At 44.6% G+C, this 25,288-nt stretch overlaps 1 protein-coding gene across 1 annotated transcript in view; it reads left to right on the forward strand.

The window, feature by feature from the left end:
• DSCAM (DS cell adhesion molecule) overlaps positions 1–25,288 on the forward strand; it is a 999,367-nt gene that overhangs the window by 658,700 nt on the left and 315,379 nt on the right. The window contains 2 exon segments of the mRNA XM_030205023.1: positions 4,267–4,413; positions 6,411–6,566. Of these exon segments, the coding sequence (XP_030060883.1) occupies positions 4,267–4,413; positions 6,411–6,566 (303 nt within the window).

The raw sequence follows: 25,288 nt of genomic DNA on the forward strand, positions 1-25,288 counted from the left end.
AGAGTCAGCATACAGAGTAACAGTGACTGAATACTAAGGATGGACAGCGGGATAGACTAAAATGTGTGAAGTAGTCATTAATGTATCATCTGCTATGTGCTTGCCAGCTTTCTTTTTTCTGGGTGTGTATTTGGAAAAATAAATGGTTCGCGGATAAACATTGCACAGCCTGGTGCTCATTAAATAGAACAGGAACGCCCTCAAGTGGCAAAGAAATTGAAACAGTAAAACAGAAAACAGGACTTTTTTTATAAGGTATGTTAGTAACATGAGAAAGTGCTACATACATTGTGAGACTCAAAGGTGAAGTGGAAGAATAGAGGTTGATGAGGAAAAGAGGAATTACCTATTTTTATTCATTGCACATTGAGGAAGGGCAGAGAGTAGGATGTAGAAAACAGACCCAAACAGGAATGGAAATAAAGTAGATATTGAGCTAATTTCAGAAGACTGTTTGTGAAGAAGTAAAAGTAGACAAAGTGATGGTGCTGGATGGGATACATTCAAGGGTATTAAGGGAAGTTATAATGGCTCTGCTGTCTGAGGTTTTTTGATGTTCCTTAGAGTCTGCAGTGGTCCTGGAACACTAATTTCTTTGGCTGGGTGGCTTTACTGAATCAGTAAAGATGGCTAGATATCATATGCTTGGATTTTAGCAAGACCTTTGGCACAGTTATTTATTAGGATTTATTAACCGCCTTTATAAAGAGAGTCACCTAAATTATGCATAAATGACATAAATGAACCTAGTGTCTTTGGTGTGAGCCCTAAAGTGACTGACTGGGTTAGAAACTGGTTGAGTGGGAGGCGACAAAAGGTAGTGGTAAATGAAAGACTCTCCAAGGATCATTCATTGGTCCAATGTTTTTGTAAGCGACATTGCAGAGGGGCTGTTGGGAAAGGTTTGCATTTTTGTGGATGATGCCAAAATGTGCAACAAGGTAAACACCCTGGAAGGTGTGGAGAACATGAGGAGGCATTTAGAGAAGCTTGAGAAATATTCTATAGCAGAACTTCTTAAGCAGTGGTACTGCACCCTCAAGGAGTGTGTGAAGAAGTGGGTTCGAGTCGCAGCACTGCAGGCAAGGAAGGAACGGAAGTTGGAACTTGGAACACTCTGGTGTGCACATGTAAGACTTGTCTCTGATTCACTGGCACTGTGTGCTGAGAGGTCGCTACATGCAAACTCCAGTAGGTCAGGTGACATCTGATTCTTGTGCCTGTGTCGGAGCTGAGGTCTGCGCATCAGCCCGGAAGCAGAGAGAATTAAAAGTAAAATAGTAAGTGACAGCAGATAAGAACCTGAATGGTCCAGTCTGCCCAACAGTCACACTCATTATCAATTCATATTTAAATGAACGTGATATTATATACTTGATTATGGTCTTTGGCGTTTCTGGGACATAGACCATAGAAGTCCGCCCGACTCTATCCTTATGTTCCAACTTCTGGAGTTGTCGTCGAAGCCCACTGCAGCCTATTTGTCTTCTCATTTGTGGGAAACAGACCGTAAAAGTCTGTCTAGCACTGTCCTCATGTTCCAGCCACTAAAGTACCTGTCTAAGCCCTTTCCAGCCCATCCTAAACCAGATTGCCATACATGAGACACAGACCATGCAAGTCTGCCCGGTATCAGCCCTAGTTCATCAGAGCCGGAGTCACAATCTAAGCGTCACTCAACACATCCACACACATGCAGCCATTTAAGTTTAGTTTTTAATAACTTTAATTTTCTAATTAGAGATCCTCTGTGTTCATCCCATGCCTTTTTTAATTCTGTCACCATTTGTGTTTCTGCCACCTCCTTAATGGAGGCTTCCCATATATGTGCTGTTAAAGCAATGAGGAGAAGGAGACAGCACTCAAAGAACTTGGTACTCGGTAAGTGAGAGGCTGGCGCAAGTGCAGCATACATGTCCACGGGAACCCTGCAGGAATTGTTTCCATCCCCACGGGAACTCTACTTTAAATCTCTTCTCTTGCCCTACACAAAATCTGCACCTCTCTGTTTTGAAAATCAACTCTGTAAGAGTTCATCTGAGTGCGACTGGCGCTTATCATCACCATATGGGGGGGGGGGGGGGGGCGAGTCCATCTCTGCACAGCCTTTAGTTTTTCACTTCATGAGAGGTTTATTGCTGACAAAGCCTCCACCAAAGCTCCCACTGTGTTGTGGGATCTCAGCTAGAACTTTCTACCTTACTAGCTAGTCAGTATCTGCACTGGGCTCCGTCGGATGATGTCTCCAAACCCCTATAACTCTCCACAAAACTCAATAGGAGTAGGAGAGGCTCTTAAGTGCTGCTAAAACAGTACATAATATTCATTTATTTACTGAACCTGAACATTATTGGTCCCTCCATTGATAGCTGTTATGTATTTTTTTATATTCTTCTATCCTATATAATAAAACACACCTCCAGCATTCTGAAGCTGACTGCATGGCTGAGGCATTCCTGCTCTCTGTATCCATCTCCTGAATTGACATCACGTACTTCCGGGTTCGTCACAAGCAGAAGTGACCAACCACACAAGGTTTCTCGGCTTCAGAATGTTGGAGGTGCATTCTATTAAATAGGATTGGTCAGTTCCTTGAAGCACAGCCAGAGCTCAGCGTCCTGCACAGTAACGCTCAGACACCAGAGAGAGAGGGGGGGCCTGACACCAGGGAGGGGGGGGAGGTATCTCTGTCACACACTCTCTCTCTCTCTCTCTCTCTCTCTCACTCTCACACACTGTCTCTCACACACTCTATGTCTCACACTGTATCACATTCACTCTCTATGTGTCACAGAGTCACTCACACACTCTCTTGGTCTCATACACTCAGTCTGACAGAGAGTCTGTGTCTCACACACACTCTCTCTGTCGCACACACTGTATCTGTGTGAAACACACTCTCTCTCACACTGTGTCTCACATATACACTTGCACAAACTCTCAATCTCACACACAAACTCTCTCTCTCACAGACACACTCGCACCCAGACTCACTCTCTCTCTCACACACAGTCACTCTCACATACACTCTCTCAAACATACACACTCTGAGGAAAACCTTGCTAGCATCCATTTCATTTGTGTCAGAAACTGGCCTTTTTTACTAGTTTCTTTATATTCCTTAATTGATGTATGCATAATTTAATGAAACTGTTCAAATTTTGTCTTTCATACACTGTCAGACTGAGAAGTCACTTGTGGTGGTCTGCACCTGCCCTTTCCAACCCATGCCGTGACAAACTTCCCGCCCCCACTCCCAAATTAAACACTTCCCACCCCCTCCCCCAACCCAACTGGAACCCCCCCCCCCCTTCCTTTCCCTTTTGTCTACTGCACTCCCCACCCATCCTTCCTGATTGGTTAAAAAAAACCACACCTTTCCCTGGTGTCTAATGTACCCCACTCTATGACCCCTTCCCCAGGCCCCCCTGAGTTCCTCCCAGTCTATACCTTAATGAAGGGCTCCTGCTTCCAGTGCCACTAGCCCTGCACAATGCATCCCAACTACCATATAAGGGAAAAATTCCCTTATAATGCAGGATGCACTGTGTGGGGCTGGGTGCTGCCATTTTTTCAAGATTGTGGTGCCAGAGACAGGAGCGCGTGGGGGAAGTGAGTTGGAAGGCACCTTTGGCCTTTACCAACTACTTCATTTTTTTTTTTTTTTACTAGCTGCTTCATTTTTTCCATGTCTGTCTATTTTGCTTTGAGCCAAGCTGCTGATGGAGGGCTAACTTTTGAAATGGACGCTTGCCAACACTCTTCTTCCTCTAGGTTTATTCTCTGAAAATACTGTCCTCATATTTCTAAAATTTGAAGTTGTTCAAGATATCACCATTTTCTTTCAGTGCTGAATTTAGTAACTTTCTGTTCCTTCTTTGAAGAGTTATTTTGTGCATAGATGGAAAGACATGGATCTTTTTTATACAATTCTTTGCAACATTCCATAAGTTGGAAAGCAAAAATAGATATTAGTGCAAAACAGAATGATCTTTGCACTATAACAAAGCAGTGATGAAATGGTGCAGAACTTGTGAAATTCATTACTTATATTATTGTTCATTATTAATTTCATGGTCAGGTGCTATAAACATAAAAGTTTAACTGGTTTAGCATCCTGTATGCCACAGTAGCAAGCAGTGCGGGCTTAGAGAAATGTTTTACTACATGACGTGAAAAAAGTGGTCCATCCCATATGTAACACCACTGCTCTTCTTACAACTTTACTAGGTGTTCCCATTAAATGAAGTGTTTATCTCATTTCAGTGCCTAGTCGTGCACCAGAAAATGTCCAAGCAACTGCCACATCTCCTGAGACCGTCTCCATCTCCTGGTCTACTCCTTCCAAGGAAGCGCTCAATGGGATTCTCCTGGGATTTAGGGTCATCTACTGGGCAAATCTCCTTGATGGAGGTAAAGAGATTATTCCATATCAGATATCTACAATACGAAGGAACAAGGAAAATTAGTGAGAAGAGGATTATGGATATTTGACGAAAGTGTAATTTACAAAGGAGTAATATTGCACTCTGTCCGTGGGTTAGGCACCATTACAGTGTATCAGGTTAGAAATAGGAGGAATGAGCAAGATTGCACCACAGTGCCCAAGGTCAGAAATGGAAGAAATACATCATAGTGTGTGAAGTTAAGTAAAGGGAGAAATGAGTAAGACTTTGTGTGTGAGCAGGGATGGAAGGAGTAAGGAATTAGTGAAACTTGGCTGCAGTGTGTGAGGACAGCAACTGAAAAAGTGAGTGAAACTTCATTCTGGCATGCAAGGTTTTGATGAGTAAAATGCGTGAAACTACCATACTGTGTGAGGTCAGGGATGGGAGACTCTTGTATACTGTGTTAAGTGAGTGATGGGAGGGGAGCTAGTAAGGCCGCGTTTCATGACAGTGATGAGAGGGTTCAGTAACTTAACACGTTAAATTCATTGTTTTAAATGTATATGCTGAGAAAATGAACCAGCAAGTGAGAGAGTGGTTAATTTCCAGAGATAAATCCATGTTTCTACTGGATTTTTTGATAATCAGCTGAGAAGCACATACAGAATAAGCCTGTATTGTAACATATGTCTCATCTGAACAGGTGGTGAGATATAAAACGCAAAACTATGGACCCAATGATCAATTCCCTGCACTGTTCTTAAACAACGCCATGAAAAATAGCACCGGTACAGCGCAGGGAATTAACTTCCCAATGATACAACACTAATAGTATGCAAATTTAGGCGTGTTAGTAGCGTTGATCATTGGGGGAAAGTACAGGAGGATTGTGCCTGGGCATGCGCTTAGGCACAATCCTCCTGTACTTGTTTGACAGGTTTGGGCTGTCAAAAAAAAAAAAGCTCGAACCTGTCAAACCTCAAGCCCCTAAATAAAGGTGGGCTGGAGACCCTCAACCCTCAGCATGTAACCCCCACCCTGCCAAACACAAGCTCCTCACCACCCCCCAAACACAAAGTGCCCCCCTAAAAACCTAATATACCCTCGCGGTCCAGTGAGACCCTTGACAGCCCCTGGCTAGCCTGGTGGTCTAGCGCTGGGGGCCCCTCTTCCACCCTAAACCCAACCCCCTCCCCTTATACCTCAGAATAGAGGAGGGAGGGACTAGCACCGTCCTCTGGGCACTGATTCTGCCCTGCCCGGTGCAGCCTGGGATGCACTGGGCATGGCTTAACTTCCTTATATTGAAGTTAATCCCCTCCCAGTGCATCCCTGGATGCACTGGGCAGGGCAGGATGCCACTTATTTTGAGGTGGTGCCTAGAGGGCTAGTCTCAATTCTGAGGTATGAGGGTAGGGGGTTGGGTTTGGGGAGGAAGGAGGGACTGTTGAGGGTCCCACTGGACCACCATAGTATTTTAGTTTTTTTGGGGGGGAGGGCACTTTGTGTTCAGAGGGATAAGGGACTTGGAGGTCCAGACCTTGTTTGGTGGGGGGGGGGGGGGGTTACGTGCTGGGGGATGAGAGGTCCGGGGGTCCACTGGACCCCCCAGGACTGATGGTGGCAGCCCGGACTGACAGTGATGGGGAGGAAGAAAGCCTTAACTCTAAATCTAGCTCCAAGCAATTCCTCCTGTACGATCAGAGTACAGTGCTTTGATCATATGGACAGAATACCGCCGAGCTCATTTAAATATAAAAATCCCTCTGATCATCCCGTGCTGGTAAATGTGAGATCTAGTCTGGCATTGGTGGCCTCTATTGCCTATATTTACCTTTGATCATTGGGGCCTATATAAGGTATCTTCCCTATATAAGCTATAACGTGAATATAGAACAGGTCTTTTTTGCACATCATGATCACTCTCTGAACTATGAGACAATAACACTAATATTATGACTGCCACTGCCTGGCTTAGTGTAACTCTACTGATAATTTGTTTGTGCATATATTATCCTGCAGAACTGGGTGATATTAAGAATGTGACCACCTTGCAGCCTTCACTCGAGCTGGATGGGCTAGAGAAATACACCAACTATAGCATCCAGGTGCTGGCTTTCACCCGCGCAGGAGATGGAGTCAGGAGTGAACAAATCTTCACCCGTACCAAAGAGGATGGTGAGAACCCTGGCATATGTGCAGGCACTTTGCTTGTGATCTTTGTGAAGAGCATGTGAATTTTGTGAGAGCTTCCACTGTGAACACTGATGAACATTGGCGAATACAGTACTGTGGAGAATAGTGGAACATCCCAATGTATTTTGGAGTATCTTGGTATGTTTCAAAACTGGATATGCTTGACATTCAGTACCATGCCTAGAAATGGGTGAATTAATGCCATACATTCTAACTATTCAGTCTAATTTTTAGACTTTTGACATATGCATAAATGGAATTCAAATTCTTTTATTTGTATTTCCAATCTCTCATAGCAGTGGGGTAATTTGGAATTATTTATATCCATCTGGTCTTCATTAAAACACACCTCAGTTGCTTCAGACTTTACAACAGCCTCTCTATCGGGATGCTCTAATATTTCCATTTTGCTAATATACTTTGATGATATTTCAGTCTGAACCAGGCGGTCCTGAGCTGCTGTCAGCTTTCACCTGAAACCAGTTTGAGAGCGGCTCTGTCTTCTTTAGAAATGTTAGAGGTAGCAGTTGGATTCTACCTGTTTAGGATGGAGCCAATTCTTTTAAAGTAGGCTTTCCCTGTCTCAAATTATTGCTTAATTCCTAACAAATTAAAAAAAAAAAAAACCTCTTCCCTGTACCATCATCTCATCTATGCATTGAAATTCTTGAGCCTTGAGACCCTTCATGTGCAACAGGTAGCATATCTGAAAATTCTGGATTTTAGTTTCCCAACTAAAATTCTATATTTTATTTCCAAAATCTCCATGTTGCACCTTCCTATGTTGTAGCATGGTAGTCAAGTGTTCCATAGCACTATCTAAAATCTTATCTAAGGGATGCATGAAGTTTAGCACCTTTGTCAGTCCTAACTCTTCTCTCCTGGCTACACATTCCTGGAGATACATCCTTATTGCAAAAGGATTCTGCATCAACTGGATAGAAGATTGCTTCCTATCACAACAAAATATTGATGCCCTTCCAGATTGATGCTCTTCCAGATGACCTTGCTTTTCCAAGGCAACACAGGAAGTTTTATACTGATGTTGATGATGGATACTTATAGCCCGCTTTATCCCTAAAGTTAGATTCAGAGCGTGTTAACAATTCAAGAAAGGGCACATAAGTCCAGAATAACAATAAATAATAATTACACTCAACAATGAAATTGTGACAAATTTGAAAATGGAAGAAGGACTGCTTTACTGTGTCCTGAAGATTGGCTCTGTATACCTCTTTCTGTATCCTCCAGATATTAGACTCATTCTCTGAGGGTCAGGAGTACTTTGTACTGAGCATAAGCTTTCTCACCATCTGGTAGATAATAGTTCATGTGGCATTTTGTGCAAAAGACTGGCTAGCCCCCATCTTGCCTCTGGCCTGCTGTCTGAATCAATGTTTAAGTTTAAAGTTTATTAGGTATTTGATATACTGCGTAGGGTGAAAGCCTTCAAAGTGTTATACAATCACAAACAATTAAATATATCAGCAAGGAGATAAGGAGAGGAGCAAAAGTGGAGGAGGAATGAGGAACTCCATTTAGGTTAAACGTTTTTTTATTAATTTTTAGTACATAACAACAAAGCAGACAACCAATAGGAGAATATAAGTAAATTATAAGGAACAACACTGGAAAAGCATGGGGAGAGCTTGGTTTCTTCTGACTCTCTACCATGAGAATACATAGTCCAAGATAGGATTATAGGGATTATCCTCCTCCTCCCCCCCCCCCCCCCCCCCACAGTCAAATTGGTGGTGTCCAAACATATACAGTCATATGGAAGGTAGTCACAAATTCCGTTCATTAATAATAAGACTATGTAATCGGGGTGGCAAGTATTGAATATATGAGTCCCAAATTGCCCAAAAGCGTATTGTACATTTGGCTGTGAAACAGGCATGACATGATTCCATCACCATTAATTTGTGAAAAAGACTTTTCCATTGCCAAAAAGTGGGCCACTGGTCTAAAGTCCAATGTTGTAGGATGCATTTCTTACCAACACTAGCTTTATAAAACAATAAACACTCCCATCTTGTAAGTGGACCACAGTGTTCCAATTTGCCCACAATCGCCAGCAGTGATAATACAATGGTCTTCCTCAAAAGGTGCTTCAGAAATGTTAAAAGTTTGTTCCAGAATCTTTGTACCAATAAGCAATGCCAAAATGCATGAGACAGAGTATTATCAGAAACACCAAACAGAGTGGAGAAGTTTCTGAGAAACATAGCCTCTAGTTAGTATGTGAAATTGGCATTCACGGTAAGTGGCAGTGTGAATCCTGATAGGGATTTGAGTTATGGCAACATGTAGATCCACCCCTTTTAATCGAACCCTCAATTCAATATTCTATTTGTCTGTAATAAGATCATAGTGCCATGGAGGGGCTACTTTCTCAAATAATTAGTAGAGGCCTGATACTGATACCTGGGGGTTCCCAGATGGAATGAAGAAACTGTTCAGCTTACCCAAGTGCCCCTTAGAGCAAGAACTCCTCAAAAGGGCCTTAATGTAGTGGGAAAGTTGTAAATACACATAATAGTCAGTAGATGGCAGGCCCAGAGCCTGTTGAAGGGTAGAAAAGGATATGAGAGCACCATCAGCCTCAAATCAGTGACAATTACTAAACCCCTAAACCCAATGCCTAAAAACTGTGTTATCCAGCCCTGTGGTAAAATCAGTTTCCCACAATAGATATGAAATTGGAAAAACTATAAGGAGAGCAAGGGTGTAAGTGCAAAAATAAGTTATGTTCTATTTTTCAGGGAGTATATTCCTCGGAACCCTGTACCCAATCCTGAAAGTGTCGTAAAATGTTAGCTATATTATAACTCCATAGATTGGGGACACCAACCCACCCTTTACCCACCCCCAATCAAGAATTCTAACTTAAGTTTGGGTTTCCTCCCCTTCCAACAAAATTTAATGAGCTCCCAATACAATGTCCTGAAGTCATATTTGATCACCCATATGAGAATATGTCGGAGAACACATAGCCACCAGGGGAGCAAAATCATACAATAAAGACTAATATTCCCCAACAGGGCAAAGGAAGAGTATTCCATAAAAGTAATTGTTGTATAGAATGCTGTAGTAAGATGTCTATCTTGGAGGACAAGCAGGCTGATTATTGTCATGGATGGGTCGTCGTCCGCGACGGCCCAGGAGACCGGCAGAATCTTGAGAGCAAAGAAGAAGTCTCTCGAACGCTGCGTCACGCGGGCAGAGCGCACCGCGCATGCGTGAACGGTTTCCCGCCCGCGACACGAGCGTGAGTCCCTCAGTTGATTTTTTTCCGTGACTCTGGTAACACGGAGTTTGTTTCTGCTTCGCTGTTGCTTCGGCCCGGGGGATCGCGTGTGAGTTTTTTCTTTTCATTTTTCCTTGTTTTTTGCTTAGTTCCAACTGAAAGCTAAAAAAAAACAAAAATAAAAAATAAGTCCCTTATTCTCTTACTTTTCTCACCTGTTGTAAGTTTTCTTTCTTTTTGTGGCAGCCCTCTTTTGGCCGCGCGGTTGAGGTTATTTTTCCCTTTTTTTCTCTTTTTGTGCCTTTTTTATTGGCACAATCTCGTCTTTTAATTTCGCAGCCGCTGTTTTTCTGCCCATGTCATCGAAGACACCCAGCGGCTTCAAGCTTTGTACTCAGTGCAACCGGACCATCTTGGGTACCTACCCCCATGCGTGGTGTCTTCAGTGCCTTGGGCCCGAACATTTGCCAGCTGCTTATAAGCTGTGCTGTCTAATGAAAAAACGGACCCAAGTGTCTCGGGAGGCTCAGCGTGAAAGACTTTTTGCTGATCGGTCCGGTTCTTCGACGTCAACATCGAAATCGGTACCGAGGTTGGCAGCATCGGCATCGACTTCGAGAGCGCAGGTAATGGCTGCAGAATGACCACATCGCGCTGGGAGCAGCGAGGTGTCAAGTGGGTCTCCACCTGTCTCAAGGCCTACTGCTATGCAGGCCCCACAGGACCGACCTTCGTTGGACCCGGCCCCGAGGAGGCATGAGAATTCCACGTCCTCTTCGGTACTGAGGAGTCTCAATGACGGGTGTTGAGCAAAGGCTAAGAAGCACTGTCATCGTTCTACTTCCAGATACGGTACCAAGAGCTCTGGGGAGCTGAGGGATTTGGCACCCGAGAAGCGTCTGCGCCCAGAGGATCGCTAACCCTCTATACAGGAGGTACCGATGCGTCGGTCTTCGGGCAGCTTGGTACCGGCTCTCGAGCCCCCTCAGATTCTGCCTCCAACTCCTACACCGGCACTGCAGCCTTTTTCGATGGAGGCTCTTGATGAGTGCATCAGGGCCCTTCTTCCAGAGCTGCTGGAGGGATTACTGCGCCAGTCTGCATCGGTGCCAGGGATGCTTGCGCCTCCTGCATTGACTGTGGAAGCGGCATCTGGGCCTTCACCTGTGGTGAGGTCCCCGTCCTCTCGGCATCGGCCGCCACCTGGGTCAATTCTCCCTCGAGGTTGGTGAAGGAAGCTTCGCCACAGTCCAGGCAGAGGTCAACTTCTCGGCATTCCCTTCGAGGTCGTCGTTCCTCGACATCGAGACAGGCTCGGGTTCGGGCTGCTCTTAGAGGGCTCTTGTCCGACACCGATGATGAGTGCTCGTGGGAGGAAGAGGAAGATCCCAGATACTTTTCGGAGGAAGAATCATATGGGGTCCCCTCTGATCCTACTCCGCCAATAGAAAGAAGATTGTCTTCACCTGAGAGTCTTTCTTTTTCCTCCTTCATTCGGGAAATGTCTAAGGACATTCCTTTCCCTATGGAGGTTGTGGATGAGCCCAGGGCCAAGATACTCGAGGTCTTGGACTATCCTTCTCCGCCCACAGAGGTTGCAATGGCCCCCTTGCATAACACACTCAGGGAAGTTCTTATGCGAAACTGGTCATTCCCTCTATCTAATCCAGTGGTCCCCAAAAAAGCTGAATCCCAGTACAGAGTCCATGGAGAGCCAGTAATGGTGAAGGCCCAACTACCTCACGATTCCATGGTGGTGGACTCTGCTCTCAGAAGAGCCAAGAGTACTAGAGACTATGCCTCGGCGCCCCCAGGCAGAGAGTCTAGGACCTTGGATTCTTGTGGGAGGAAAACGTATCAGGCCGCTATGCTCGCCGCCAAGATCCAAACTTACCAGCTCTGCATGAGCATCCACTTGCGGAACTCGGTGAGGCAACTGTCCAGTTTGGTTGAAGCCCTTCCTCCAGAGCTCGCTGAACCTTTTCACCAGGTGGCCAGGCAGCAGAAGGCGTGTCGCAAATTCCTGGCCAGGGGTACTTATGACACTTTTGATGTGGCATCCCGAGTAGCTTCTCAAGGTATAGTGATGCGCAGACTCTCATGGCTGCGTGTCTCTGACCTGGATCATAAGACCCAGCAGCGAATGGCAGATGTTCCTTGCTGGGGGGTAATCTTTTTGGAGAAAAAGTAGAGGACACGGTTGATCAGATCAAAAAGCACTATGATGCTATGGATTCTCTCTCCCGCCGGACGTCTTCTGCCACCTCCTCATCTAGGAGGTTTTTTTGGAGGGAAGAGGAGTGCTCCCTATTCCTACAATAGGTGTAGGTACACTCCTGCTTCTCGGCAGCCTGTCCAGGCTCAGTCCCAGCACGGGCTTTTGACTGGCTCCAGTGCAGCATAGCCTCACAAAAAGTGTCCGTGCCGGACGACTTGCCAGTCGGAGGGAGGTTAATATTTTTTCACCAAAGGTGGCGTCTTATAACCTCTGACAGATGGGTTCTTCAAATAGTTTGGTTAGGATACACTCTCAATCTAGAATCCATGCCTCCAAATTGTCCACCGGGAGCTCAGTCCTTCAGCTCCCAGCACAAGCTGGTACTTGCAGAGGAACTCTCCGCCCTTCTAAAGGCCAATGCGGTCAAACCCGTTCCACCAGGGGAAGAAGGGCTGGGATTCTATTCCAGGTACTTCCTTGTGCAAAAGAAAACAGGGGGGGATGCGTCCCATCTTAGACCTCAGGGCCCTGAACAAATTCCTAGTCCGAGAAAAGTTCAGGATGATTTCACTGGGCACCCTTCTTTCCATGGTTCAGGAAAACAATTGGCTATGCTCTCTGGACTTAAAGGATGCCTATACCCACATCTCGATACACCCAGCTCACAGGAAGTATCTTCGATTTCGGTTGGGAACTCGGCACTTTCAGTACTGTGTACTGCCCTTTGGTCTCGCGTCTGCTCCCAGGGTTTTCACAAAGTGCCTGGCAGTTGTTGCAGCATCGCTACACAGACTGGGAGTGCATGTGTTCCCTTATCTCGACGATTGGCTGGTGAAGAGCACCTCAGAGGCAGGCGCTCTACAGTCCATGCGGATGACTATTCGAGTGCTAGAGCTACTGGGGTTCGTGATCAATTATCCCAAGAACCATCTTGTCCGAGTTCAAAAATTGCAGTTTATTGGAGCTCTGTTGGACACACGGACGTCTCGAGCTTATCTTCCCCAGGCAAGGGCAGACAGTCTCCTGGCCCTTGTGTCCATGGCTCGAGTGTCTCAACAGATCACAGCTTGGCAGATGTTGAGACTCTTAGGACACATGTAGGCATATTTTCAAAGCACTTAGCCTTCCAAAGTTCCATAGGTTTCTATGGAACTTTGGAAGGCTAAGTGCTTTGAAAATATGCCTCATGGCCTCCACAGTTCATGTAACTCCCATGGCATGTCTACATATGAGATCAGGTCAATGGACCCTAGCTTCCCAGTGGCGTCAGGCCACAGAGAATCTAGAGGATGTGATCCATCTCTCTACTGACTTTTGCAGTTCCCTTCAGTGGTGGACCATTCGATCCAATTTGACCTTGGGATGTCCTTTCCAAATTCCTCAACCTCATCGGTCTCTGTAATCTGGTTGATATCTGGTTCCAAGAGTGAGCCCAGGAGCGATAATCTTTCAGGAAGACGGCCCTTTGGGTTACTAGGTACCAGCAAAACACACACACACACACACAGCCAAGGGGAGTCCACTCCTTGACCTCGAAGAACCCAAGTAGGTGGACCATTCCCCTGTCTCTGAACAGGAAAACAGAGACACCAGACATTAAATTTATGCCTCTACTATGGTGAGAAGTGACACTATGCCCTTAATTGCCCTAACAAGTCAGGACCTTCAGGCCTAGTTCTGGCCAGGGTTAAGGCGCTTGGTCTGCCCTTAGGGACTCCCCATACCCAACTCCTAGTCCTAGCAGTGCAGGATCTAGATCAAGGAAAGAAAAGTATCAAGGTCTTCTTAGAATCTGGAGCAGGAGGGAACTTCATAGATGAAGCTGTTATTTGGCATTATTGAATTCCTACTTGGGATTTACCTAAGACCATCCTGGTCTCCTTGGTGTATGGAAATATTCAAGGACATCTTAACATCCAGACGATTCCCCTACACCTTAGCATAGGAGCCCACAGGGAGACCGTTGTCCTCTACATCCTCCAGATATTCATGAAGCCCGTCATCTTGGGTTTACCATGCTTCCTGAAGCACAACCTGACAATAGACTGAGGAAAAGGCAAAATTACTGTCTGGAACGATGCCTGTCATCAACGTTGCTTGGACTCCAAGATGCCTGTTATAACCTTAGCCACTGTTGACATAAGTATTCCTGACAATTTGCCTCGGACCTGTGCAGTCCATGCCAATGTATACCCCAAGAAACAAGCGGAGAAACGTCCTCCTCAGGAGGAACAGGTGCGCTATGGACCTTCTACCGGGTAAGATGTTCCCTCGGGGTAAGGTTTGCCAGTCTTCAATACCTGAGACCCAGGTCAAGACTGACGACATGGCAATATTTCTGAGAATACTTCTCCCACTTTCAACTGCATTTACCATGCCCGAAGATTCTGTTCAAGATTGCAAGACCCAGGACATTCCTGATTCCAGGAAGGACTATGGTGCAGAAGAGAACTGGGGGGCCAGTGGTTCTTGTCCATGCTCCCTTATTTATCAGATGGTTCCAGTATATACTTCCCCAGAAACCCAAACTGGGACCAAGGAGGGGAGGACCTTTGGGGAGAAGATACTGTCACAGCTGCGGCTGTGCCCCGAGACCCAACTTACCCACTGGCATCGCCAGATGCAAGGTCCTGAGTCCATGGCTCCTCCTGGGCTTCAGGCTGCCACAGGGTGCGCACAGCCTATTTGACGGTTCCCAGTGCTCTGGGGGTTCTGGCAGCATTGCAGGTTGCTCTCTAGAGCAGTGTTCCGACATCGGCCGGCGCACTTAGCTGTACAAACCTGCCAAAAAGCTACATTTAAAGGTCCAGCTGCAAGAAGACCTACGGAGGTACCCATCGATGATGTCAAGTTCCAGGACCCATATAGGGCGCTTCCTCACATTTCCTTTGCAACGTTTCCATGAGGTGCCTAGTGTGTGTATCAACTGCTGCCTTGTATCCAGCTTTGTTGTCGATCTTGCCTTGTTTTGTTCCTGCTTTGCCTCTGTCCTGACTCTAGCCTTGCCTCCAGTCCCGTCCTGCCTTGCCTCCGTCCCGACTCCTATCCTGCCTTCTGACCTGATTCTAGTCGTGTCTCTAGCTTCAGTCCCAGCCTTGTCTTCAGCTTCATTTTCCAACCTCGTCCCCAGCTCCAGTTTGTCCTGACTCCGGTCAGCCATTGCCTATTCTGTCTAGTCAGGGTGGCTCGCCTGCTGCTAGTCGAAGCCTGGCTACCCTCGGGTGGCTGGGTAGCAGCAACTCAACTGTGGCCTAAAGGCTCACTGCCCAAGATGTGACAAATAATCTTTTATTTATTCTTTCACCATTGTGAGCACACCTTGATTTTACAGTAATTGTAGCTTTTGATAGCTCGGTCCCCACATGTGGAATTCTCTCCTATATTCATGTTGAAAACTAACTCCCCAGATCTAAGGCCACCCTGAAGATCTGCGTCTGCTTGCAGGCCTTTGGCCTTGATTAACTTGGGCCTTGGTGGTTGGAGAGGTTTCACTCATGACTTCAGATATCTTAATTCTTCAATGTTGTTTCTTTTTTTTTTTAATTCTTTATTTATAATTTGCAACATTAATAGATAAGCATATCTCACTTGTTGAAAGAAATACAGTCCACTAACATCAAGTTAATAATAAGAAAACTCAAGAAGGAACAATTTTTTTTTTTAGCAGATGGTGGATATCCTATCTTTAACCACTATAAAGGGGGAGGGGGGGAGCGATCATAAAGATAGAGAGAAAAAAATGTATTACTACATAGTAAAGGCCCAACCTAACTTAATCCACAGTCTATTTAACTCATCTCAACTTATTACTTTTTTAGTCTCTGGATAACTTTTTCAAGTCCAAAAAAGTTCTTAACTGTGTAGGTGCAAAGAAGACATACTTTATACCTAGATACTGGACCATACATTTGCAAGGCAATACTAACAAAAATGAATCCCCCAGGGATCTAGACGCTTCTCATGAACAGGAACTCCTTTCTCCGGTCTTGTGTGGATCTAGTCACAACTGGATGTATCCATAGTCTTTAACCACAAAACAACTGTTGGGCATTCTTAAAATAAAGTCTCAAAACAGCATTGAAATCTTGCTTGAAGATAAAGGAAAACAACAATGTGGCTCTAGTCTATTATTTGCCATCTAAGGTTACTCTTCTGGATAAGGACTCAGAGAAAGATCAAATTCAGCTCCAGGGTGGAGATAATAGTGACGATATTAGAAACATATCTGCAATTTTACTCACAAGTTGAGCCACCTCCTGAGTAGTCTTGGAAACCGTTGCTTATTAATGGCTCTCCAAAGTGTCTCCAGAGTCACCACCGGCGAAAGATCGGCAGAAATCCGACTGTCAAGTGTCAAAGCTTTTACTATCTGCAGGCTTTTTCCTGATGGGGGAGCTTTCCTCAACTCCAGGCCCTTGCTCAGCGACTTCCACTGCAACTGATCTTGGCAGCCCCTCCGTTGCACTGTAGGGCACGGTGGAGGGTTGAATGCTGGGGGGGGGGGGGGGGGGGGGGGGGGGCAACGTCGTGTCCTGCCCCAAGGAGTAAGAGGCTCCCTTCTCCACTTCTTAAGCAGGGCTTCCTCTGAATAAAACCTGTGGGGTTCGGCTGGCATAGCGGTCTACGGACTGCTGGATCAGAGACGACATACATTATGGTGAGGGTAAGCTTTTCACAATGCCTTTCCTTTTAGAATGAGGCATAACAGGAATAGAAGAAACAAAGGATCCTCCAGCAATTTAAACAGACAACCTGCACATTCGAACGCTAAGCCACCATCTTGGCCATTCCTCCCATCCATTTCTTCCTTCAAAATTGTTTGTGACTTAATGCTATATACCTATTTCCGCTGTAGCTTCCCTTCTCCTGTATTATCTACCTTTCACTTCTTAAAATATAATTTGCAAAGGGTGGTTTAGCAAGAATTGTAGTAAACATAAACAGTAGTTGCTTCTTTATGTTCAGAGTTAACATAATCTGCCACTTATAGATGCATGGCGGTGGGGGGGGGGGGTAATTTTATAAAAGAATGCCTAGTTGAAAATCCCCAAAAGGCACCTATATTAAGCCATTTTTTAAAAAGAAAATAGAAATACGAACTAGTTGGCAGCTTTAAATGATATATGCCTCCCCCCCCCCCCCCCCCAGACCAGTTATAATAATCTCACACAGGCATCCTGATTTTATAGCAGGATGCCTGTATGAGAAGTCCAAAAAGGTACCTCTATGAAGTCTGTGCTTATAAAGTCATGATAGGCATTATCTGCCGTCATTTACTATGTTACTATCAGGCTTATTTTGAAAGAGAAGGGCGCCCATCTTCCGACACAAATTGGGAGATGGGCGTCCTCTCAGGGTTGCCCAAATTGGCATAATCAAAAGCCGATTTTGGGCGCCCTTAACTGCTGTCTGTTGCAGCGACAACCAAAGTTCTTGGGGGTGTGTTGGCAGCATAGCGAAGGCGGGACTGGGGCGTGCTGAACAGATGGGCGTCATTGGCCGATAATGGAAAAAAGAAGGGTGTCCCTGACGAGCACTTGGCCGACTTTACTTGGTCCATTTTTTCTTGCGACCAAGCCTCAAAAAAGTGCCCGAACTGACCAGATGACCATCGGAGGGAATCGGGGATGACCTCCTCTTACTCCCCCAGTAGTCACCAACTCCCTCCCAGCCTCTATGCCAGTCTCAAATGTTATACCCAGCTCCGTGACAGCAGTATGCAGGTCCCTGGAGCAGTTTTAGTGGGTGCAGTGCACTTCAGGCAGGCGGACCCAGGCCCATCCCCCCGCCACCTGTTACACTTGTGTTGGTAAATGTGAGCCCTTCAAAACCCACCAGAAACCCACTATATCCACATGTAGGTGCCCCCCTTCACCCCTTAGGGCTATGGTAGTGGTGTACAGTTGTGGGGAGTGGGTTTTTTTGGGGGGGTTGGGGGCTCAGCACACAAGGTAAGGGAGCTATGCACCTGGGAGCAATTTGTGAAGTCCACTGCAATGCCCCCTAGGGTGCCCAGTTGGTGTCCTGGCATGTCAGGGGGACCAGTGCACTATGAATGCTGGCTCCTCCCACAACCAAATGGCTTGGATTTGGTCATTTCTGAGATGGGCATCCTCGGTTTCCATTATTGCCGAAAACCGGGGACGACCAAGTCTAAGGACGACCATCTCTAAGGTCGACCTAAATGTTGCGATTTGGGCGTCCCCGACCGTATTATCGAAATGAAAGATGGCCACCCATCTTGTTTCGATAATACGGGTTTCATCGCCCCTTCATGGGGCCATCCTGCGAGGACAGCCCCAGGAAAACTTGGGCGCCCCGTTCGATTATGCCCCTCCACGTTACCTATGTGCTCTTTTGCAATAGGCTCTCAGATCTAGTCCCCGTAAGAATGTAAATACCAATACAAAGGTATATCACAACTCCACCCCTGTTCCATGCCTACACACACAGCTAACATTTAAGTACACACTGTCTTGTCATCTCATAAACTTACATTTGCATTTACCTCACAGTAATTTTATAATGCACCTCTTCTGTATGTAACTGAAATTTAGCACCTACTGCATAGCAAGTCTAACATCTACTTTACTAAAGGAGAGACAAAGGGGTGGAAATCAGTGATTTTTCCTCGGAAAATCCTGTCGCATTTTTTGATCAGGACATAGCTAAATTTTCTCCTCCGATATCCACAATTCTTCTGTAGCATTTGTCTTAATATGGGGCGATTAATACACTACTGGGTTTAGACACTAGAGGTCAGGTCAGGCTCTTCTTCTAGCACCTAGTCTGTGTATCTGTTTGCCTGCACTGCTCTTTTGATGCCTGGCATGAGAAGCCACAAATATTAGGTAATCTCCTTCAGAGACTGATTACTGTGTCTTTGAACAGCAGACAGTACCCTCCATTGTACCTCATGCACATGCTGGATACCTTCCTGTATGGTGTTGGATATATCTCTGGGTTTAAAATGCTTTTGGCCATGGTTTGGTTTTAAAAAATGTTTTGCCTCTTCTTGGCCTGTGGAACAACAATTCTCAAAAAGAGACTGCATTGTCTTTCCTGGACCTGCCTCATAGTACTAAATCAGTTTCAGTAATGGGTAACTGAAGAGAACTGAAAGGCCTCACGCATTAATGTGAGGGATAGAAGGGATAAAAGCTCCAACAAAGAGGACACACCATGGAGGTTAGCCAAAAAATTAACAAGTAAGGTATTCATAACAGTTATGAAAAAGAAAAATGTGTACAATTAAAACAAGTCCTGAAGGACAATCATAGTATCTGTTATAGTGAAGAAAGTCAAACCTGCATAACAGCTTAGAAAAAACTGTAAGAGCTCAGGGAAACTTTTTATTTTTGAAACCTGGAATGATCTCTGTGGTTAATAAGGGCTGATCTAGAGTACTTTCAAGTTCTTCTTTTTAGTCATCACATGTAAGATTGCAGAAATGTTTCTTCATGGGTACTCTGAACTGACCAGCAGGCAGCATACTGGAACCGGAACCTGTCTCAAATGCAGTTACTGCCCCTCTGTAGAGGGGCAAGTCATTTCACTATTGGTTGCCTCAGGAACAAATTTAAGGCTTGATTTATGCTATTGCTATTTAACATAAGCCACGTTATTGTCAGTTTACTAAAAAAAAAAATGGTCATTAAAGTACAATAACAAACATTAATGCATTAACACAAGTTAGTAAAACTGAAATCCACAAATTTGACCTGAGCCCTTAAGTCAGTGTTCTTGCATACCAAGATGTGCCTCTAGTAGCAAGGAGCCAAGAGGCAGAAAAACAGCCCTGTGTACAATTTAACTTTGTTTCAAATACTTTTTCAAATTCCAGTTTTTTCATCGAGCGAGTTAATAAAGTCAGGGGAAAATGCATTTGTCTTCACTTTAACATAGGAACATACTGGTCAATATTCAGCTGGTGCAGCCATCAGTTCTTCAAACTGTCCACCGCTACTAAATGGACTTGGGAAAAATCCACAATTTCGGGAATAACGTATAGAATGTTTGTACGTTTGGGAAGCTGCCAGGTGCCCTTGACCTGGATTGGCCGCTGTCAGGGACAGGATGCTGGGCTTGATGGGCCTTTGGTCTTTTCCCAGTATGGCATTACTTATGTACTTATGAATTAAACCAGGATAGTTAGTGCCAGCCCCTATCCAAGTACCAGCGTGGAATATTCTGGTATTCAGCAGTTACCCGGGTATTTCTGATATTTAGATGTGATGCCTGAATAGTTGCTCAGTTAACTTGCCTATTTATCCAGGTACTGCTGCTGAATATCAGTGGTGCCTGGGTAATGGCTGGATTCACCTTGATTCTGTACCTGGACTGCTCTGGCACTTGCTGGATAGTGCCACAGTGGTCTACCCAAATATTTGGCGGCACTATCTGGTTATATGTCACCGAATATCTAAATATGGCCCAGTAAAGTTGCTAGTTAAAGAGGTTGGAGTGTCTCCTACCTGGTTAACCAGCACTGAGTATCTGTCAGACCCATCTAACTTGCTCATTGTCTCTCTCTAGAGCCCAAACTGCCAAGTTAGCCAGTTCCAGGAGGGGACTTAGACCAGTCCTTGATTTCTAGCAGTCTCCATCCAGCTGCATTATAGAATCTGCAACACTGATGTTAATGGGAATTAGGGACTGGAAATTCCACACTGCTTTGGGATATAAGTTCACAACCAGGAATAGCCAAAAAGTCACCCTCCTGGAACTGGGTAACTTAGCAGCCCTGAAACCATGAATACAACAAAAAGAAAAATAACATAAGGAGGAGCACAAAACTAACTCTTTACAAAATGGATCTCTCAGTTAACCCATTATAACACCTATTTGCTTTTCCTTCTGTTCTGGCCCCAAGATGACCTAGAGTCTAAGGAATAGTCTAACTTAAACTCAGATATTCAATGCCAGGCATTATCCGGGCACCAGCACTTAACTTCCGAGTTCCACCAGTGACCTGAAATTTTATGTGGATACAGTAGATATTCAGTTCTGTATCTGCTTAACAAACCAGGAAAGTTAGGACCGCCTTTTGTGTGGTCTAACTTGCCCGATTGACTATGTAGGCACTAGCACTGACTGTCACTGGTGACGGCATAACTTCTGGCTTCTCCCCAACTTTGTCCCTGGCAGGGCAGGCATTAGGGATTGACAAACAGGGCAATTGCCCTGGGCCTCCATGTCACTGAGGGCCCCAAACCTGCCTAAAGTTGAAAGAAGGACAATCTGCAAGCAAGCTTTGGGGCCCCCTCCCTAGCATCTGCCCTGGGCCTATGTCTAGTACCAGCCCTGATCTCTGGATCACCCCTAACTGCTGTGGCAGTCAGAGCTGATATTCAGTGGCACTGTCCAGTTAAATACTGCTGAATATGGACTCCCAGTCCTCTCAGCATGGGTTAAGCAGGCAGAAGCCAATATTCAGCCATGCTGAATATGAACCCTGACATATTTATTATTAGTCATCTTAAGCATTTACTTGCAAGAACATTTTTTGAAACTTTTAATATGTGTCAGAAATATATTACTTAACAAATGTACCTATGTACCTCTACAATAGTCTTATTAGTATTAGCATCCCTCTGATACATTGAATACATCAACAGTAGCCTCCCCCCTCCCCCAAAGACCTCTGAACCATTCCAAACCCCTTCCACCCTTGATCCATACCAAACAACTTAACTATATATATCCATATTCTTTCCTTCCCATTGTAGGTAACACTCCCACATTTTACTATACACATGCTCCATACTCTGTATTCTGTATGCATTTTTTTACACAAGCTTCTATATGTTTATACACATTCTTCGTATTCTCCATATTTATTTTTTTATACTGAACCTGTGAGGCCTCACACAGATCATGAAAAATCCTGCTTATGGGGAGGAGGGGGTATAGCATCTTTCTGAATCCCCTTTACTACCTACAGATATATCTTGAAAGTGTAGAAAAGAAGATAAAGGAACCTTGGGGAAATTATCCATAGGTTAAGAGCCTGGCTCTAATATTCCAGATTTTCTATTTTTGCAGTAGAGTTTTGTCCTGTATTAGCATCACTGAAGTTATCCACTTATCCAAGGCTTGCATCTGCTCTTTACGTTCTCCGAAGGCCATGGCCTGAGCTGTAGATTCTCTTGACTTTCCAGGGAGACACCAAAGAAGAGATGGGCTTATCTAATGAGTCCAGATATCATCCAGGGTTACATAGGGATTTAAAGAACCAAGGAAGGTCCCTCAAAAATGGAAACCAAAGTCTTGCCACTTTTAACTTTAGGCCTGGGGCCTACACTTACTCCTGATTGCTCCAGTGGTGTCCCTACAATTTGAACATTCTCTTCCACCTGCAAGACATTCTTGTTTACTTTTGTGCTGCCTGTATGATTGATTTATGTTGTTTCATTTCCTATATTTGAATGGAGTTCCTTTTCTTTTATTGTTAAGATTGTAAATCATTTAGATTTGGCAGTGCTGCAGATTGGCGATTCATTAAATCTTGAAATAAACATAAACCAGCAGCTTGGAAGCCAGTTTGAGCCTCCCCACTCCTTTGCACTGTTTATTCTACTGTTCTGTAATGATTACCTCCGAAATGGTTAAATCCAGCAATGACAATACCCCCACCAGCCCCTTCTATGTGGAGGGAAGACCATTTCATTGGGCTTTAAGGGACACATTAGAATCCTGCTGTGGAGAAGCTGCTCTACACCCTGGAACTGTGCACATTAATGACGAGCCTTGACTGGTAACATTTAGGTGCTCTATAGTAAGCTTACCAACAATACCTAATTAAGAAGAATTGGGAAGGACATCTAGAAGCTTGCTCTTAGGCTTCTGCATTACAGGTATTTATTTCTAGAAAGAAAATAAACAAGAAAAATATGCAGACAAATGGATTTCTTTATTTAAATAGATTCCCTGATCCTGGGGAACAGGATTCGATTCCCACTGCAGCTTCTTGTAACTCTGGGCAAGTCACTTAACCCTCCTGATTAGACAGCAGGGTAAGTAAGTAGGTAAAAATAGTGAAAAGCAGAGCTGGGTACAAACCAGGCATAGAACAGGACCATCAGATGACTTGTTATACCAGCAAGGGTGTGATGGCTGACTTCTTTATATAGTATATGGTTACCACACCCCTTGCTGGGGCCTTGAATCCATGCACAACTTAAAAGTTATGACGATCCTGCCCCTTGTGACGCTTCTTGTCTACATCAGAGGGAGCAGGAGCAGAAGGACCCTGTGCTTTTTTTTCCCCAGCCACCGCAGATTTGGTGAGTTGAAGTGGTGGTGTCTGCTGCCATTGCAATAGAAAGCGAAGGTTTAGAAAAAATCCTGACAATGGAGGAGAGGAGACATGAATAGCTTATAGGGGAGATGCTGCCGCCTACCCATAGGCAGTTGGTGACTTAGATGTTTGAGGAGGCTAAGTTGGAGTGGGCGTCTCAGCGTTTAGCGCTAGTTGATTCTTAGCGCAATCTAAAAACGCTAGCACACATCAGTAAAAGACCTCCCGTAGATTGTAAGCTCTCAAGAGACAGGAAAATACCTACTGTAGCTGAATGTAACTTGTCTTGTGCTACTACTGAGAAAGGCATGAACTAAATCCACATCCAAAATCTAGTTGCAGGCATACTGTGAACTAACACAGAACCCCCAAACGTTACTCAGGACCTATAGAGCAATTCAAGGCTAACAGAATACCTGGCCTCTTCCATACAAGCAGGACAAGCAGACCCTCACCATATATAGAATTGAAATTGAAATATGAAGACAAAAATTAAACTAAACGGACTCTGCATACGGTGCAACACTAGAGAAATATAAACAGGAATGTATGTCCCCCTGTATTGTGCTAGTGTTTTTAGCGCACGCTAACAAGAGAGCAACTGTAAATATAAAAAACTGATACATTCCATTATATTAAGAATTGACAAATAAAAAGAAAGTAAGTTGATATATTTTTATAGGACTAGCTTAACATGTTTTCTTTTTTTTTTTTTTAATGTTTTTATTAATTTTTTCTTAACATCAGCAAAGCCTAACATAACAATCTAGGCACTTTCACCCCCCTTCTCCCCTCTGGATATCTCAGGTATATAACATTCTCCCCTGCGCTGGAAGACCCCCTTAGTCCACAGATCATCCTGTTAAACCCCACTATTCCACATAAGGGGTCCAAGTTTTTAGAAATCTCACCATTCCCCCTCGCCTTAAGGCTGTAAGTTTGTCCATTAAACAACAATAGTCCACTTTAGCCAGCACTTGATCCACGGTGGGGGTCACCGGTTGTTTCCAATATCTTGCAATTAAAATCCTGGCTGCTGTAACAATATAGGACAAAGGGCTGTGACAGGAGCCTTAGAGGCTCATTTTCAAAGCACTTAGCCTCCCAAAGTTCCATAGAAACCTATGGAACTTAGCCTCCCAAAGTGCTTTGAAAATATGCCTCATGGCCTCCCCTCATCGGTACATTCAACAAGCACAAGCCAGGAGTTAGCATAACCTCGGCTCCCAAGCCGCTTTGCAGTCTCATCTGTAAGTCCTTCCAGAACTGCTGTATCACTGGACAGTCCCACCACACATGCCAGAATGTTCCTTCTGCCCCACAGTTGTGCCAGCATCTCGCCACTCCATTTTTAAAAATGCGGGATAACCAGCTAGGAGTCATATACCACTGGTACAGCATTTTATACCCATTTTCCAGCAAGGGGGTAGCCACTGAAAATGACAACAGTCATTTAAATATCTTTTTCCAGGTCTCTGGTTCATATGTATTACCTAGTAGGGACTCCCATTTACGGATACATTTATTTAGTGGTTGGGATTTATGAAGTAAAGCTCTGTAAATTCGGGAGATCCCCCCTTTGCCTTCAGCTTAACATGTTTTTCAATTAGCTTTCAGAGGCCAAAACTACCTTCCTCAGATCAGGATAGTACAGTATATTGCTTTTACGGTATACTATCCCGACATGAATAAGAAGGTTTTGGCCTCTGAAAGTTGGTGAAATAAAAAAGGTAACTCCGTATGTTCCATTTTTCAGCAGACTAACACAGCTATCGCACTATTAAAGATAAATTTATTTTTTATACCTTTGCTGTCTGGCCATTTAATTTTATTAATTGTGTTGGTCCCAGTCTCTAGTTTCCTCTGTCTCTGCTTAACTCTTGCCAGGGTTTTCTATCCATTTGCCATTTTTCTGTTTCCTCCTATTTTGTTCACTT

This window comes from Microcaecilia unicolor, chromosome 5 (genome assembly GCF_901765095.1).
Source record: "Microcaecilia unicolor chromosome 5, aMicUni1.1, whole genome shotgun sequence".
Taxonomy (NCBI): domain Eukaryota; kingdom Metazoa; phylum Chordata; class Amphibia; order Gymnophiona; family Siphonopidae; genus Microcaecilia; species Microcaecilia unicolor.